General features: G+C 38.9%; 1 protein-coding gene across 7 annotated transcripts; it reads left to right on the top strand.

Annotated features, from left to right (window-relative positions):
• On the top strand, positions 1-15016 carry FAM149A (family with sequence similarity 149 member A). Of its 7 annotated transcripts, XM_014889706.2 has the most exons (16): positions 1-207; positions 1097-1236; positions 2065-2099; positions 2627-2737; positions 3691-3823; positions 5375-5517; positions 6284-6409; positions 6565-6741; positions 8528-8718; positions 10135-10289; positions 11426-11529; positions 11723-11941; positions 12264-12384; positions 13096-13224; positions 13607-13688; positions 14508-15016. In XM_014889706.2, exons 6-16 carry the CDS (start codon positions 5432-5434, stop codon positions 14579-14581), a joined length of 1464 nt encoding a protein of 487 aa, XP_014745192.1. In that variant the 5' UTR covers positions 1-207; positions 1097-1236; positions 2065-2099; positions 2627-2737; positions 3691-3823; positions 5375-5431; the 3' UTR covers positions 14582-15016. The 7 variants fall into 7 exon arrangements, with proteins under 7 accessions (XP_014745192.1, XP_088019605.1, XP_014745194.2 ...); XM_088163479.1 differs by lacking the exon at positions 2065-2099; XM_014889708.2 differs by lacking the exons at positions 1-207; positions 1097-1236; positions 2065-2099 and adding an exon at positions 306-423.
• Positions 15017-16155: the final 1139 nt, after the last annotated feature.

The raw sequence follows: 16155 nt of genomic DNA, 5'->3' as shown, positions 1-16155 counted from the left end.
GGTGATGTGCACTGGGGTAGTTCGGAGAACTCAATTAACAAGGGAAAATCTTTTTGTAGTTGGCCACCATCATGTAACCTTTGTTCATCTACGAAGGCGAGGGAAGCCACCTCTGGTCAGAAAGACCAAGCTCGGCATTCTTTGGCTGCGTACTGCGAGGCGAAAGATGAGGAGATTGCACCGCTCTCGCCCAGGCGGATGCTTTAGGTTTTTGGGGGGAGGCCCGGAGGGGTGCGAGGCCTTGCCGCAGGGCGTGGCGCGGCGCGGGGAGCGGGCGCTGGAACGGGCCTGGGTGCGGGCGGGCCGGAGCTGGCCGCGCTGCCGCCGCGGGGGCGGTGCGAGGGGCGCCCGCCGCGCCTCCATGCGCAGGGCGAGGGGCGCCGGCCCGCTGGGCGGCTGTCACCGAGGGCTGGTGGTGCTGGGGTGAGTAAGGCTGTGACTGGGGGCTGCCGGTGCTGGGGTGAGTGCGGCCGCGGGGCCGGGGGCCGCCGGTGCCGGGTGCGTGCGGCCGCGGGGCCGTGGGCCGCCGGTGCTGGGGTGAGTGAGGCTGTGACCGGGGGCCGCCGGTGCTGGGGTGAGTGAGGCTGTGACCGGGGGCCGCCGGTGCTGGGGTGAGTGAGGCTGTGACCGGGGGCCGCCGGTGCTGAGGTTAGTGAGGCTGTGACCGGGGGCCGCCGGTGCTGGGGTTAGTGAGGCTGTGACCGGGGGCCGCCGGTGCTGGGGTTAGTGAGGCTGTGACCGGGGGCCGCCGGTGCTGGGGTTAGTGAGGCTGTGACCGGGGGCCGCCGGTGCTGGGGTGAGTGCGGCTGAGGGGCCGGGGGCTGCCGGTGCTGAGGTGCGTGCGGCCGCGGGGCCGGGGGCTGTGGCCCGTCTGCCGTCCTGCCGGCGCGGCGGGAGCGCTGCCGCGGTGTTGTTGATCCCATTGAGTGGCCGTCGCTGAGGAGCTTGCGGTGAGAAGCCGGGAGCTGCTCCAGCTTCTGGCTTTCGGTTGCTAGCGCAGGGGAAGTGATGCTATAGATGTGCTGGGAGGGGTTTTTCCTTTCGTTTTATCTTATTGCAATAATTTCCTGGCGCGTCTAATGGCATGTGATCCAAGGAGTCAGGAGACATAGTACAACAACATGCAGTGGAAAAATGCGGCAGAAACACTGCTTTGCTCCACTTCTCATCCAGACAAGAGGACACAGCCTGAAGTTGCGCTAGGCGAAGTTTAGTTTGGATATTAATAAGCAGAAGGTAACAGTAAATGGTTTTCTCCTCCAGTGGTTTTTCATGGGAGTTTGACCTGGGCAGTTTGAGCAGGTAAAGAGCAGTGAAGTGTGAAACCTTGGTGGTGCTATTAAGTTGTGGAAAAATACTAAGAACAAGGGTCAGCTGGGAAAAAATGGAAAGACCTTATAAGGCTGCCTGAGCAATAACATGGCAAATGTTAGAGAGGGATGTACAGGAGCAGAAGGAAACATTCCATGTAGAAGATGGACTGTGAGCTCACCGTTACTTCCTGGGAGATAGATCTTGGTGTTAGGACAAAATGAAATTCAAGTCATGGGCCTGGACTTCATGAATATTTATAGAGCCTCTTGGTGCTTACTGGCCAAAAGCAGATGCCTGGGGAAGATACAGGATATGAAACATGGATATGATACATGGAACTGCTTTCCACTGCTGTTGAACCAGTCCCCAATAATTTAAAATTTAAGGCCTTCCCCCGTGAGAAATTCAAACTTATGATAGGTTTCTGTTGTCTTCTTTAACCAAGACATAGCAGTAGGATATGTGATCTGGTCTATTTAAGTGGGGAGTTAGATTTTGTCACGTGTGTCTTTGTACTATGTATAATGACAAGATAAATATCAGAAAGGATAGAAAGAAGACAGAGCAATCCTAACTGTTGCAGGGCTAATCTACAGTTCTTGTGTAAAGAAATGAAGAAAATTCTTGAACTGTGAATTCTTGAGCTGTTTTCTTGTGGTTACTTATTCATGAATGCACTTCAATGCATTCATACTGTGAGGGTTTTATGGCGTGAAAATAGGTGAAGCAATCTGTTGTTGTATTTCCAAGGAACACTTTCAAACATCTGCGTATGTTCTGAAGAGGTGAGTTTAGCATATTAATAAGCCAACTTCATTCATCGAATGTAATATGTAATTATGAGCAGTTGTGTAATCATAAACAGTTTCCACCTAAAGAAACAAAAAAAAACCCAACAAAAAGCCACACCCCTGCAAACAAAGGAAAAAAAAATTCCTTCATTAAACGGTTGTATGGGCAATTACTGGTTTGTGCCTTTGTTGTTGCAGTAGTGAAGTGCTGCTTCATTTATGTGTGCTTCCTGCAAGTTTGAACTGCAAAATCCAAGGAGGATGGCAATGGAGTAAAAGAAGTCTCAAAAGTACATTTTTTTGGAAGCATACCTTTATAAGTGAGGGAAATAAAAACTATTTTAAAACAAGGTAGTTTGCTTCAAGCAAATATTTGTCTTGATGAATAGGATTGAAAAATTCATCAGAGTAGTTCTCTTCCTCCTCTCCTCCTTTCCCCTGCCCTCCTCACCTCTGCTTCTAGTAGAGATGTGAAGTAACTGTATTTAAAATGATGGAATGTTATGTTTCTGTGTCTATAGGAAGGGACTTGCCAGAGGTTCCCCAAATCGGTGTCTCTCTGGAAAAAGTGGAGTGTCTCTTCCATCAGTTTTTGCAAGAAATGTGCAAGAAGCCATTGACAATTATACCTGGTATGCATGCACTTCTGAAATGATACTTAATTAACTCACTTTTGACTTAGATATTTCCAGATTGAAATAAATTTTCACTAATCATTCTTCCGGTCATTCTAATGGATAATAGCTATTGCACAATATAATGCGGAATACAAATTGACGTAGCCTGCTGTTTGAACTTTATTCAAAGGGTTTGAACTTTATTCCTAGTTTATGATATGGATTATTATAAGACTATCGTAGAGGGCACTGATTAGGTCTGGAATGGAAATCAGATTTCATTATTAAATTGAAATCATGCTCACCATTTTTACAGATTAGTTAACTTTCAGTAAATTTCGTTCCAGATGACACTGGTTAGGATTTGCCTGGCCTGCACGTCCAATTGCCACTGCTTTCCCTGCATCCTGGGGTGGGTGGTAGCTGGCAAGGACCAGCTAGAACTTTCGGGGGCTTGAGTTGCTGCAGTTCAAATTTTAAAGTGCACCAGATTTATTAACATAAAAACACTGCATGGAGACCTGTAACTCAGTGCTATTTGAAACGTTTGTAGAGATCTTGTGCTTAGTTTTGCAAAAGTTTTCTTGTGGTAGCTTCTAATGTGAAAGAGTTATAGAAAGCTTATGTTATCTTTCATGTGTTTTTCATGTGATCAGTAGCTGACGTGGAGGAACCAAAATAATTGTTCGAGCTGGAAATACAGATACATGCATATAATTATATTCAAATACATACATTCATATGCATATTTTAGAGTGCCATACAGTTGCAATGGTGTATATGCATGTAAAAACATAGTCGTGTAGAAGGAGTTGCCTTTAAGGCAGTAAATGGTACTAATAGGAGAATGTATTCACTCTACTTTAAAGTACCTGCTTGCACCACTTACTTGATAGGTTGCTTTATTTAAAAGATGTTTTTACAGAAAATAATTGTGTTCTTCAATTTAATTAATGTCTTCTTTTCAGTGAGACACTTTCATCACTTTCATCTAATGGTTGTACAACACCCACGGAGTTGAATAATTCTTGGTCTGGAATAAACAGCTATACTACTAGTTTGTCTACTGAAAGAAGTTCGGTTTACTCCTGGAGGGATGATGTATGTCACAGAAACTTTTACAGTACCCTTTCTGTAAATATTGTAGAAAATATTAGTTTTTACTGATGTTGGACATGCAGCACCTCATCCATTGTAGCCTAATGAATAAGTGTATTAATTAAATATTTTAAAAATAGTTTTGATTGTAAGTTGGTATTGGTGCAGCTAATATGTAACAAAGAAAAATGGAATAAAATTATAAATTATGAAGTTTGGGGAAAACAAAGCTGTTTTATGAAAGAAGGTAGGCTTAGGTTTCTGAATCCAAACAAATGATAAAACATGTCTTTTCAAACAGTGTATAGTGCAGGCAGTGTCTAAATTGAACTGTTATCGGTGTTTTCAGTTATAAAGTACATCTATGAACATGCATATAAATTTCCCAGTCTTGGTAAATATTTAGCTTTAACATAAACTCAGTTATTTTTTGTAGATGATGCAGAGAGGGGTTGCATCTGTTACCAAAGCTGACCTCTGAGGCATACCTGATGCAGGCTGGCAGTATTAAATAAATCCAAAAGTGTTGCAGTTGCTGCCACTTTCATTTCAGAAAGCCTTCCTTGGCTGATAGTGGTAGTTCTGCCATATTCTTTTTTTGCATAATGCCCTAACATTTAGGTACTGACCCCATCTGTTGCTGCCAGAGGGCCTTCAGGAGAAAGCCTGACTCTGAATATTACAGTAACCTGTGTGAGAGTTATTTTCTCATTCCTTTTCAGTTTGATCCCTTCTGTAGCCTCAAGTGTTTTGAGGCATTCAGCTGGAAGTGAACAAGCATGATTTGGGCCTTGAGTTTTATAATTTTTTTTAGTGTATCAAAGTATCTAACGTTAGTGGCAAATGTCATTACAAATAGTGCCCCAGCTGAGGAACCCTCAGCCAAATGCTTGTCTCCACATCACTGGATAAAATCAGGCACTTCTCTACTATTTTCATTTGCCTTTGTGTTAACTTAGTGTCTAGTTGCACTGAGTTGTAGGTTCAGTGAAGAAGTATGGAAGGGCATTTCTCACACTGACAGCTGTTTCCTAAGCACTAGACTAGTCACGCAGGTGTAAGGTGCCCCCTCTTTGTCCTCTTAGCTCTTGTACTTAGAAAGGAGGAAGAAGAGCAGTTGTTGAAAGAGCAGGGAGCTTTGGTGTCCTGGGTGCCAGAGATGCAGTATGTGTGCTTCACATTGGCACAGGGAGCTGGCTGGGTGTTCAAACAACTTAAAACTGTGGGGGTTTTTTTGGTTGTTTTTATTTTTTTTAAATGTATAGGGCTAATTCTCAGCAGCTATATGTTACATGTTAATGTCAAAGAAGTGCAGTGTTGATCGTTTTTGATAAATCAACTTGTTCAGTTCCCAGCTATATGGGATATTTTGGTGTTGTGGTTTTCGGGGTTTTTTTGCATTGTGGTATATAAATTGTGTCCAGAATATATAGTCTGAACATGCATTCTGATACGCTCAGCCAAGTTGATACACGTTGTTCTGTTCTTTAAATATCATGGAAATTTTAGTATGCATGCATATTTGCTAACAACTGTTAACTTTATAATATATAGGAATTTGATAAAGCCAACACCCAGAGAGTGCATCAGTTGTTTTGGGAGATTGATGAAATGCTGTTTGAAGGAAAAGTGACCTCCCAAACAAAGCACCTGCAGGAAGAATGTGCAGATTGGGTTGAACAATTTCCTCACATAAGGTAAGGAAATTCTTGCTAGTAGTAGTTTTAATCAGTTACAATTCTAATTTGAATTTTTGGGGTATCCTCTTATGGTTTGGGCATCAGCCACACTTGTGCATTCAAATATGTATCTCTGGGACTGAGCTGTGCCGTAGTTGTTCAGTAAATCTGGACTTTAAATCAGTGCTTTAGCAACTGATGCCCTTAATTTTGATTAATAAAATGATTGCAGGTAAAGTTGTTCAGAAATTATTTCATTATATAATGTTGTGTGTATTTTTTTAGAGTTGCTTTCACCTTTTTTCTCTTCTTCTCTACATTGTGTTGGAGTTTGCACGTTTTCTGAACTTTAACTGTAGCCTTAACTTTCCATGTAAACATTTTTGGTTAGCACTTTTACTCACATTGATGGATACTGGAGTTGGATAAGTGAAGTCACAGCAGATGTTATTTGTCTTCTGCATCCATTTTTAAATATATCTTACAGAGTTTTTTTATAAGAAAGAAAGTATTCTTCCAAAGTCTGCCTTTAGAACAATCTAACAAGTTTTATTATTTGCTTTTAAAATTTATAAAATAGAATATCATCTTGTGTAAATCAGCTTAACTTTGATGACTTAAATACTAGGCAATATTAAGGTAATACACAAGGCTCTGGCCCATCATAGCAGATGTTAGTTGTGCTTTTGCATTGCCTGCTGTTTGTAGGTGTTTGTATTCTGGATATTTGCATATGGCTAAGGTTTCCATCTATGATACTGCTTGTTCTCTCCTTTTTATTCAGGGTTTTAGGAAAGCAGCTCCTAGTGCCAAAGGATGAAGGTGTTCAGCATATTCAGAGCAGAAATGATGCCCATGTAGATACTAAGTGTATGCCTGGCCTCCTTGAATGTACTGGTCATATAAAAGAGTATGTTAATTTTTTAAAGTTTTTGCTTTGATCTTCCCCCTTCAGAAGCACATATAAATATTACTTTTGTACTGCTGAAACATGTCAGTATAATAAAAATGCACTTTCTCCTTTCTTTGAATGTTTAATTCTAATATTCTTAATGCTTTTTTCAGGCTCTGCATCTTAGGCTCTAAACTGATCCCAACAGCATCTCCAATACATACATCACTGGAGTCAAGTTCCACTAGGATTTCTGCTTCAGACTCAGTCATGTATTCCTTCCTGGAAGAAGAAATTTATGATGAGGATGGAAAAATAGAGGAATACCTTGCCTTTGACAACAAGGAACTGTAAATAACAGATATATGTATTTTTGAAGAATGTAATGAAAAATTATCAATGAACTGAGTCAGGGTTCATAAACTGTGTTACTCTTGTGTAAGATATAGTTCCTTCTGTCCCTGTGTTCAGTAGCAGTGGTCAGAACACTCACTGGGCATTTGGAAGATTAGGTGTGTTGACTGTCTAGTGGTTTAAAGCTCAGATCTCCCATTTCAGAGGAATGTGTCTTAACCACTAGTTGTTTTGAGGTATTTGATGCATGGTGATTCAATAAAATTAATATTTAATTTTGAGATGAGGTAGAATGAAGGCATCCCTTCTCCTCAAGTGCGTGCCTAGAGCATCAGGTTGTTTAGTGTCATTACACTGTGGTGTCACTGTCTGCCCTAATGAGTCTTAAATTCTTTCTGTGCAGAGTATAGCAGCTTTGTGAGGAGAGCTGCAGGTTACAGCCTGCATTTAGAGCACTCTTGTGAGGGTCATTCAGTCATCTTCTTGACAGTGCAGCCTAGGTTTTCTGCGAGCCAGTTGAGTGTTCCAGCAGCTAGGCTACTGACTGGATGAAAGATCATCATGTGCTGTTTTCTAAAAGGCCTCTAAAAGGGGAAAACTTAGGTAGGATTCATTGGGCACAAAACACAGCTTTTTGTGCCAAGGCCTTATGCACACTCAGAACAAAGACATGGTTGTTCTGAAAACCTAAGGAACCAGACAGAGACCCTTTCAGGGCTCTTTTTGAAAGAGAAGGCTGGAGTTGCTGCCTTTTTAGGAAGCGTTTAGGTTTAAGAATGCTCTCAGTAGTCTTCTCTCTTTTTTTTTTTTTTTTTACTAAGTAAGCAGACTTAATTTGCGAGGGAGACTTTTCTGAAGGTATGTTTCTCTCTTTTGTTTCCTTCATATGCTTCTTGTTTCCTTCAATTCTGAAATACCTTGTTCTCCATAATTAAAACATTAGGTGTTAAAAAGCCTGACAGGAGAACAACTTGGTCATTTTGTGAGTTGGACCACTCAGCCACATCTCACGTACAGTTAAGAATTATGCAGTGTGGTTTGAGGAAAACGTGAAGAAGTGACAGAAAAGAGAAAGGGAAGTAGTATGAAACCGGTAGGAATTTGGAATCATCTTTTTGATCTAAAAAAAAAAAATCCTTAAAAAAGAACATGATGGCATTAAAAAAGAAGAAGGTTTCTTCCTGAGAGGGTGTGTTAGAGTTAGGAAATGTTGCTAAAACATGCTTCCCTAGATACAGAGGAAATAGAAAAAAAATTAAAAAGTGTAACTGTCCTTACTATAGTGTAGAGGAAGAAGGTATGTGTAAGGCTGTGGGCTCTACTATTCTTGTCATACTGCAGAAATTCTTTAAAATTGTTTCATCTTTGATCAATGGTGGAAAATTACAGATGTGTGCAGGTACACAGGACATTCTGAGAAAGCAATTTCTTGTGTGAGAGTCCTCTTGACAAATACAACAGATGTTGCCTATGTTACTGTAAAAAGCATAGGATTTAGTCTCAGATGACTATGTGGCACGTATAAAACTTTTTCCTGTACTTGTAGATCTTCCTCTTGTAATGTCATAATGGGATTTTTAAATTTTTCAATGGTAAGCAAATGAAAAAGAAATCAGTATATGTATTTGATAGGTTCTCTTCCATGGGGTGAATTTGAGTTTGAATTTTTTGGTTATCTCCAGCTGACTGCCTTTTATTCCATATGTGTGTTTCTCTATGAAGGAGGGAGGAGGGGGAAGTCAGTTCCCGTGGGAATTCTTTTAAATTTGTTTCCTTTATTAGTGAGGATGAGATTTGGGAACAAAAGAAAGTGCGTCTTTCTGAGAAGAGGTGTAAGCGTGGCATTCCCCCTGTTTCTCCCAATGCCTGTATCAAAGATGCTGTGGCTTCTGAAGTATTTGATCATGTCTGGAGCAATGTCATTGGAATATTGGAGGAACTGATTAAAAAAAATTGGGAAACTAGTATCCCAGGTATTTGGTATTTTCATTTGAAAATATAGTATTTGTCCAGTCTAATTCAGAAAAGTCATCCTTCCCTATCCCCTTAAATTAAGCAAATTTTCCAAGCTTTAGTTAAGTAGTGCTGTAGAACTGTAACATATGTACCACTTTGCCATGAGAATGTGTGCACACACATGCCCCTAAAATAAAACTTTCTTCCTAATTTTCAGAGAGTTTTGTATGAGAGGTGTAAAAAAGAAAAATACTGACTGAAACAGCTTCATTACAAGAGAGCATGTTTAAAAAAAGAAAAACATTAATCACTGTTGTGAAGATGCAAATTGATGCTGTTAGTCATCATTAGTCAGGGGATCACTGACAATGTGATCTGGAACCTAGGAATCAGTCTCCTAGTCCTCACTGTTTAAGCTTTATTAATAAAAAGAACCCTTGGGTAATCGGAATGTTAAAGTGAGATAGAAAATCTTGCTGGTGTGCAGGAGTTCATGACTTTGCTATAGGATGAAGAAAAGGTGACACATAGAATTTTATTTTATGTTTTCATATTCTAACAGACTGTAGTGAGGAAAAGGAAAAGCTAGGAAAATCAGGTAGAAGTGAAAATCGATTTAGTATGCATGCGTTGTCTTTGGAAGCTGAGGGAAATTTCAGTTCTTTCAATGCATTTTAAAAGGACAGAAGTAACAGAAGAATACCTGAGGAGTGGGTCTTGGAAATTACCTCTAACGTAAGGTACACTCAGCCTCAAATATAAAAATATAACAAAGTGAGAAATGGCAAAATTTCTCTGAATGCTTAGAGCACCAGAAATTAACATTTCCGGTTTTACTGTAATTTAAAAGTTCTTTTGACACCACAAGTGAGTTGTTTAGCTCTCAGTATTATACTTTAGGAAGGATCATTTAGCAGTATCATGATAGGTTTGTCCTTTGATATTTTTGAAGGTCATAAGCTTATTAAAAAGAGCTAGTATTTCAACTAGGAAGGAAAATAATTTGGGTTTATAATAGAAATAAGATGGTACCATATACCCAAAATGAAACAGTGTTTAGCTGCTGTCAGACAAGGCTAGTATCAATAGATAATATATATATATAATTTTTTTTCTTTACTACTTAAAAAGGAAAAGCTCTGGGGATTTTTAGACAACATTTCAAAGGTCTAAGCTGTATTTGCTTAAACAGCGACCTCCAAATCTGCCTATATGGCCAGCTTGTATGTCAGTGTCAGAGAAAGCATAGACAAATGGAAATGCTTTCAAAAGCCCATCATTTATGTTAGGTTTTTAAATAGCATGGAAACGTAAAGTTATGTGAAAGTCTTTATTTACTGTGTAGTGTAATATTGTTTGAACCCCAAGAAATTATGGCTGGTAAACATAGAAAATATTGCTTATTCCCTCTACTTTTTTTTGCTGTTGTGCAGAGTGTGACCAACAAATAGAAAAACTGAAAACAGTTACAGCAAAAATGCAGCATTTGCCAGTCATTCGTATCACAGCAGATGCTGGGACGATTCCTCTTTCCAGAGGCTCTGAAGCACGAAGTGTATCTTTTGGGGCTCATTCTGTTTCATCACAGGTAAAAAGAAAACAAACCTTTCTGTCAAATGTTATTTTTTCTTCAAACTTTAGACTATCTTGATTAAAACTTGAAAATGCTCTTTTTCTTTATTTCCTCTTTCCTTTATGTTTTTTTTCTTTATACCAATTAAGTGTACTTCAAGTAATCTAGTTTAAAATGAAGTTTAATTTAATGTTCATTTTTTGTTTATTGTCACTCATTTTCCTTTGGTGGCCCTTAAACGTACAGTTTATCACTAGGATATTGCTGCCTTTGATTTGCAAAATCTTGTTAAATTCTATTCTGTCCTTGAAAACTAATTCTGCTTTTATTGTGATCCAGTAATTTCTTCATGGTAGAATTAAGAAGACAAATTGGGATGTGAAGTCGCAACTTGAAGCGCTTTTCTCACAACATTGCGAGTTTCAGACTCCCATTCCTTCTTTTGCTTTGCCTCTTGTGAAAGGGGATTCTGCAGTACATCCACCAGCAAGGCCTTACCTGTCTTTGTAGAAGCTCATGCTTATATTGATAAAATGTACTATTTTGTCCTGCTTGCTGTCTCCTCCCTCTCTCTCCTGATTCATGTTTTTTGCACATTTGTTTTCTTTTTTAGACACTGCTTCTGTTTGATTCTTTCTCTCCTGTCTCTCTCTGTTGACTTCACGTGACTTCATTTTCTTCCATCAGCTCTTTTTTCATGCTTGCTAAGCAGTGAGATAAGGAACACAGGAAAGATAGCACAGCAGTCTTGATACTCTCCATAGGTGTACTTTGTTCTGTAGCAGTCCCAGCAGCTAGGAGAAATAAAATGCTTTGGTAAATCATGCCCCTGTACTGAGGGAAAATGGAAAGTTTGAAGAATCAATCTCTGGCTTCAACTGAAATTTATATTTTAAATTGAGTTGCAATTCAGTAACTAATTACACAAGTTGTGTTTATAAAAATCTGTTTAAGATCAGCAAAAGAAAAAAGCATAGTTTTCCCATCTACTCCTGAGAATTATACTGAACCATCTTAAAAGGAACTTCTGTAAAAAACAAGTAAAATACCTCTTAACTATGTCCCTTTTGAGATCTTCCTTCTAAAACAGTTAGGTTTAAGACTTTCATTTTTTATAAATAAAATATTTTTAATAGTTTTGTTTTTAATAGGTTCAGCGTTTCTCCAGCAACCTCTGTAATGATCTGAACGGTGTGATGACAATTCAAGCAAAACCGCTCCAACAGAGGCATGCTGCCACTGCAGAAAAAATACAGTAGGTGACATTGACATTTAAAAAATACTACATAATTCACATTATGTGAAAAATACCTTGGAATTAGAAACAAACGATAAAAAGGCAGTGATTTTATGTGTATCACTGATACAATACTAATTTGCAGAGGTTGAAGTAATGCACTGTTAAACCCTTGTTTTTCTTGATCCTCATTCCTTGTTTCTTTCCCTAGGAGTGAGCAAGAAGACAAACAGCATAACATTGCCTCTAGCACTCCGAATTCAGCACATGCTAGGGCAGGGAAAATTTCTGATAACAGTGTTCTCTCATTATCTCCGGCTCTGCTGGCATCCTCTAGGAAACTACCAAGGATATTTTCTCTCACCTCTGACCAACCCTGCTCAGAAGTTCCTAATATGTCCACTGATGAAATCCCTAAAGGGACAAAATTGTGAGTTTTTAATTTTATTCTTTTCTTTTCTCAGAACTTTACTGAAATTTCACCACCGAAGGATTTTGCAAAATAGTTAAGAACTAACCCAGGATTAATTTATTTATTTGTTTGTAGAATTCAGAGGGAAGAAGAAAGCAAGCAGAGCCATGCTTTTTAAAATAAAGGCGTTTGTTTTACTTCTTTATTGCTGTATTAGGTGCTGTTAGTTTCTGTAGATGAGCTTTATAAAGAAATGTACTACTTAATAATTTCATATTACTTCAATGAAGAAATCTGTAATGTGAACGCTCCTAAAAGAGGAACCCTTAAAATTCATTAGGGTTGGCAGCTGGGATCATTTATCTCCTGCTCGTGCACCTGCAACCCGGAACAAGTTACCACCAATAAATTCTGAGGGTGTTGAACAACATGGTCCAGTACCTCGAAGGCAACAGAGCTCTGTAAGTTCTGCTCATTTTTTCCCAGTAAAGAACTTCAAGTTATTTAGAAATAAATTACACTGTGTCACTGGTTGAAACGAGTAATTTTACAATTTGTGTTGGTTTGTATTTAATGCATAGTTTTAACATGCTAATCTGTGTTACATTGGGGTGCAATTACAATGCAAGAGAAGGCAGTTTAAAACCTTAGGTCACAGACAGATCATAGTGGAAAGACTTCTCTGACAACAGAAAAGAAGCCTGTTTTAAAAAAAAAAAAAAGCTAGAGCGCCAACAAGATAAAAAGATAGTAACCTTGCTCTTCCATGCTTCTGGATTTAAATAGCTCTTTTCAGTGTATTATTTACTAATGTTAGGTTATAAGAATTAGAAAATTATGCTGACTTACATTATGAAGTAGAAAAGGATAACATCTGAAAAAACCCAGATCTTATATTGGCCTATTTTTGAAGGTTGGGGAAGTAATAAATCACCAGAATCAAAGTAAATTGGCACGTTGATATAACAACATTTCTGTGTTGATATAACAACATGCCAGCATAGAAACAGTCTTGCATCTGTTTAAAAACAGGCGCACACGTAAATTGGTGCTTTTGGTTATTGAAAACATATTTTCCTTAGCTTCTTGTGAACTTTTGTATGTCAACAGAAAAAAATATTTTAACTTATTCAATTGCTGCTTTCTCTTAATGCTCTTTTTAATTCTCTCAGCATCAAGAACGATACACTCATAGCAGAGTGTCAAGTGCAGTAGCTGGCAGGACAGAGCAACAGCCACTCAGAGAAAGAACTATTACTGTTAATCAATTTTCAAGACCAAACACAACTCATACATTCAGGGTATGTTACAGTGTAAGCAGAGACATGGGAAAGGGAAGAGGTTTTCTTTTGTGCCCATTGTTGGTTTACAGAGAACCTCATTTCTGGGTCTTTCCTGACTTCTGATGTACAGGGATTCCTATACCTGTAGATAGGAGGATGCTAAAAGTCTTGGGGAGGGTGTGGGACTATTGTATGAAGAAGAAATTTTTTTCAGGTTTTAAGGGGGTGTGTTTGTGCGCTAGAAGTGTGCACTTTTAGTGCTGTTTGGAGCTTTGCACTTTGGTAGGATCCAGTCCACTGGACTAGATCATAAAAACATGATCAAACCCTTTCTGTAGATAAGTGTATTATTACTAACAGTAATATATATTAGCTAATGGTATATATATCCTTTTTACAGAGAGACACACCTCAGAAGAAGTCATTGACTCCTGTGGATTTTGCTAATCATAGAAGGACCAGTCAAGGATTTTTGATTACAGGTAGGCAAAGAAGAATGACTTGAAAGGTAAAAGGCCAATGAAATCTATTAACCCATCATACGGTGAAAAAGTGTAGTGCTTAGGGAGGGCCATCTCAGCACAAGAGAAGTACAGGTTGTCTTGGCAGGATCTTTTGAATTTGGTTTTGAAGTTTATTCTCACTTGTTCTGAGGTAGTCCTAACTCTTATGGGTAGGAATCCTGTGAAGCTTCTTTTTCTTGTTATGACATGGGAGAAAAAGGATTTTGTCTCCTCTCGTCTCATCTCATCATCTTTCTTTTTTATTTATTTTTTAATATTTTGACATATTTGCAACTATAGCAAGAGTATGTGGTGTATAGGCTAGATATTTTAGCAGCTGCTAGAAGAGTAACACAGTTGCATGCTGGTGAACTGCTCATGACAAATTTTATTTCGGGTCTGAAATTAATAATCTTTTTGTGCGAAGAAAAAGTAGATTTGAAAATGTACATTTAAAAATATTTAAAAAATATGAAGCTCTCATAAAAATATGCAGCTCTGTCTTGAATTTACAACCCCAAAAAAGGGAGCAACCCTATGTGGCTCATTTTATTCTATTTTTTCAATTAAGCTGACTAGCTAGTTCCTGGTGCATTTGAGTCTTTTAAAGTAACCTTTACTTGTTTGGAAGTTCCTTGAGTTTAAATAATTATATCATTGACATAATTATATAACAGGTAAAGTAAGAATAAGGGCAGGTTAGCAAACATTGGTCTGAGCACATTGGTGGAAGTAACTCACATATCATCTTGGCGTGTCTTTCAGAAACGACAACAATTAACATTTTGTATTTTCCAGGTTCGCAGAATTACTCCAGATCCTTTCAGAGAAATCCTCCAACCTCCAGAAAGAGATTTCAGATTGCTTCTTAACCTGTTTTAGGAAGAAACAGAAACCCTCTGCACTGAATGAAAGACTGAAGCACTAAATTTGCCACTTAGTATCTTGTGTAACAAAGAAGGTGTGCATATGCTGGTGTCTGCTGAGCCTTGAAATCCTCAGGATGCCTGCATTACCTTCTTTTAAAATTATTTAACTGGAGGTTAGATTAAAACTTAGAGCAAAATGAAATAAATGGTTGAGGTGTCTGCTCTGTTTGCAGTATCAATAGACTGTGGCTGCACTTTCTTCTCTTTCTTCTCAGGCATTCCCAGCTTTTTATGCCTTTCCTAAGGAATTGTTTTTCTACCTATCAAATAAGATATGTTTAGAATATAAAGTGCTGTTTCCACTTTTTTTGTTTCCTTAAAGATGTTCTAGTCTATTTAAATGTTAGTCATATATAAAATTTTTACTTTTAAACAGGAGTTCACGGTACTTCCTCTTTAACTGCTTTTTTAACATTTCATTTTTCAGTCTGTCTGATTATTTTTATATTATTATAATTGATCTCTTACAAATATTATCTGTACCAACCTTTTCTCCTTCCTTTAATTCTTTTGAAATCTCATTTATTGCTCTTCTAATCATCCGTAACTATGGGAACTGCTGGGATAAACTTTGTTTACAGCAAGTAATGTTTCCTCTGCCAAGCCAAACATGTTTGTAGATGCTGAGGAATTGAACCAGCATGCTGACAAACTGTAAGGCAATTCCCACTTTTTTGCAATTTCTTGTACAAATGAAGAGAAGAGCAGAGCAACAAGCATCTTCTGCAGCTGAAAAAGAAAGATTTGTGAATTACTAGAGCAACAATGGATTGCTCTTAGGTAGCAAGAGAGAGGAAGAGGGATGTTTGCTGTCTACCAGAAGGATTTTAACACTTCTCCCTTTTGGTCAGGTTTTGGGCACCTGACAATCACTGGTCATCTTACATCCTGATAATTATTAAAGACTCATTCCCAGTTGGAAGGAACCTCAAGGATCATCTGGTCCAGTCTTTGCTGGCAAATGCATAGTCTGGATGAGATGGCCCATCACTCTGTCCAGCTGAATCTTAAGTGTCCAGTGATGGGGAATCCACCACTTCATACATAATGGAGAGATTATTCCAATGGCTCTCATTGTGCAAAGTTTTCCATCCAGTTGGATCTTCCCAGGTGTAACTTGCACACATCACTCCTCAGTTTTCCATAAGACTCCTTATGAACAGGGCATCTCCATCTTCTTAGTTGCCAGCCTTTAAATACAGGAACATGGTGATAAGGTGTGCCTAACCTTCTTTTCTCCAAGCTGGACAAATGCAGTTTTCTCACCCTTTCCTCACAGGACAGGCTACCCAGTAATTTGGCTATCTTTGTTGTCCTTTACTACACCTTCACCACTCTATCCACATCTTTCTTGTATAGCACAAGAAACAACCACAACTGAATGCAATATTCCAGGTGAGAACTGAGTAGAGTGGGATAGATACTTTATCTTTCCTGGTGTTGATGCAGCTAAGTCTTGTATTGGCTTTCTTTGCTGCAGCAGCAAACTGCTCACACTGAGCTGAGCTGCTTGTGCA

This window comes from Sturnus vulgaris, chromosome 4 (genome assembly GCF_052056855.1).
Source record: "Sturnus vulgaris isolate bStuVul1 chromosome 4, bStuVul1.hap1, whole genome shotgun sequence".
NCBI lineage: Eukaryota > Metazoa > Chordata > Aves > Passeriformes > Sturnidae > Sturnus > Sturnus vulgaris.
This window is presented reverse-complemented; position numbering and strand designations above follow the sequence as displayed.

Bases quoted from the DNA above. Each gene is read 5' to 3' on its own strand.
- FAM149A (XM_014889708.2), top strand. From the start codon at position 362: ATGCGCAGGGCGAGGGGCGCCGGCCCGCTGGGCGGCTGTCACCGAGGG. The intron at 2,738-3,690 runs GTATGCATGCAC...TCTTCTTTTCAG, and splicing joins GCCATTGACAATTATACCTG to TGAGACACTTTCATCACTTT. The intron at 6,410-6,564 runs GTATGTTAATTT...TGCTTTTTTCAG, and splicing joins TGTACTGGTCATATAAAAGA to GCTCTGCATCTTAGGCTCTA.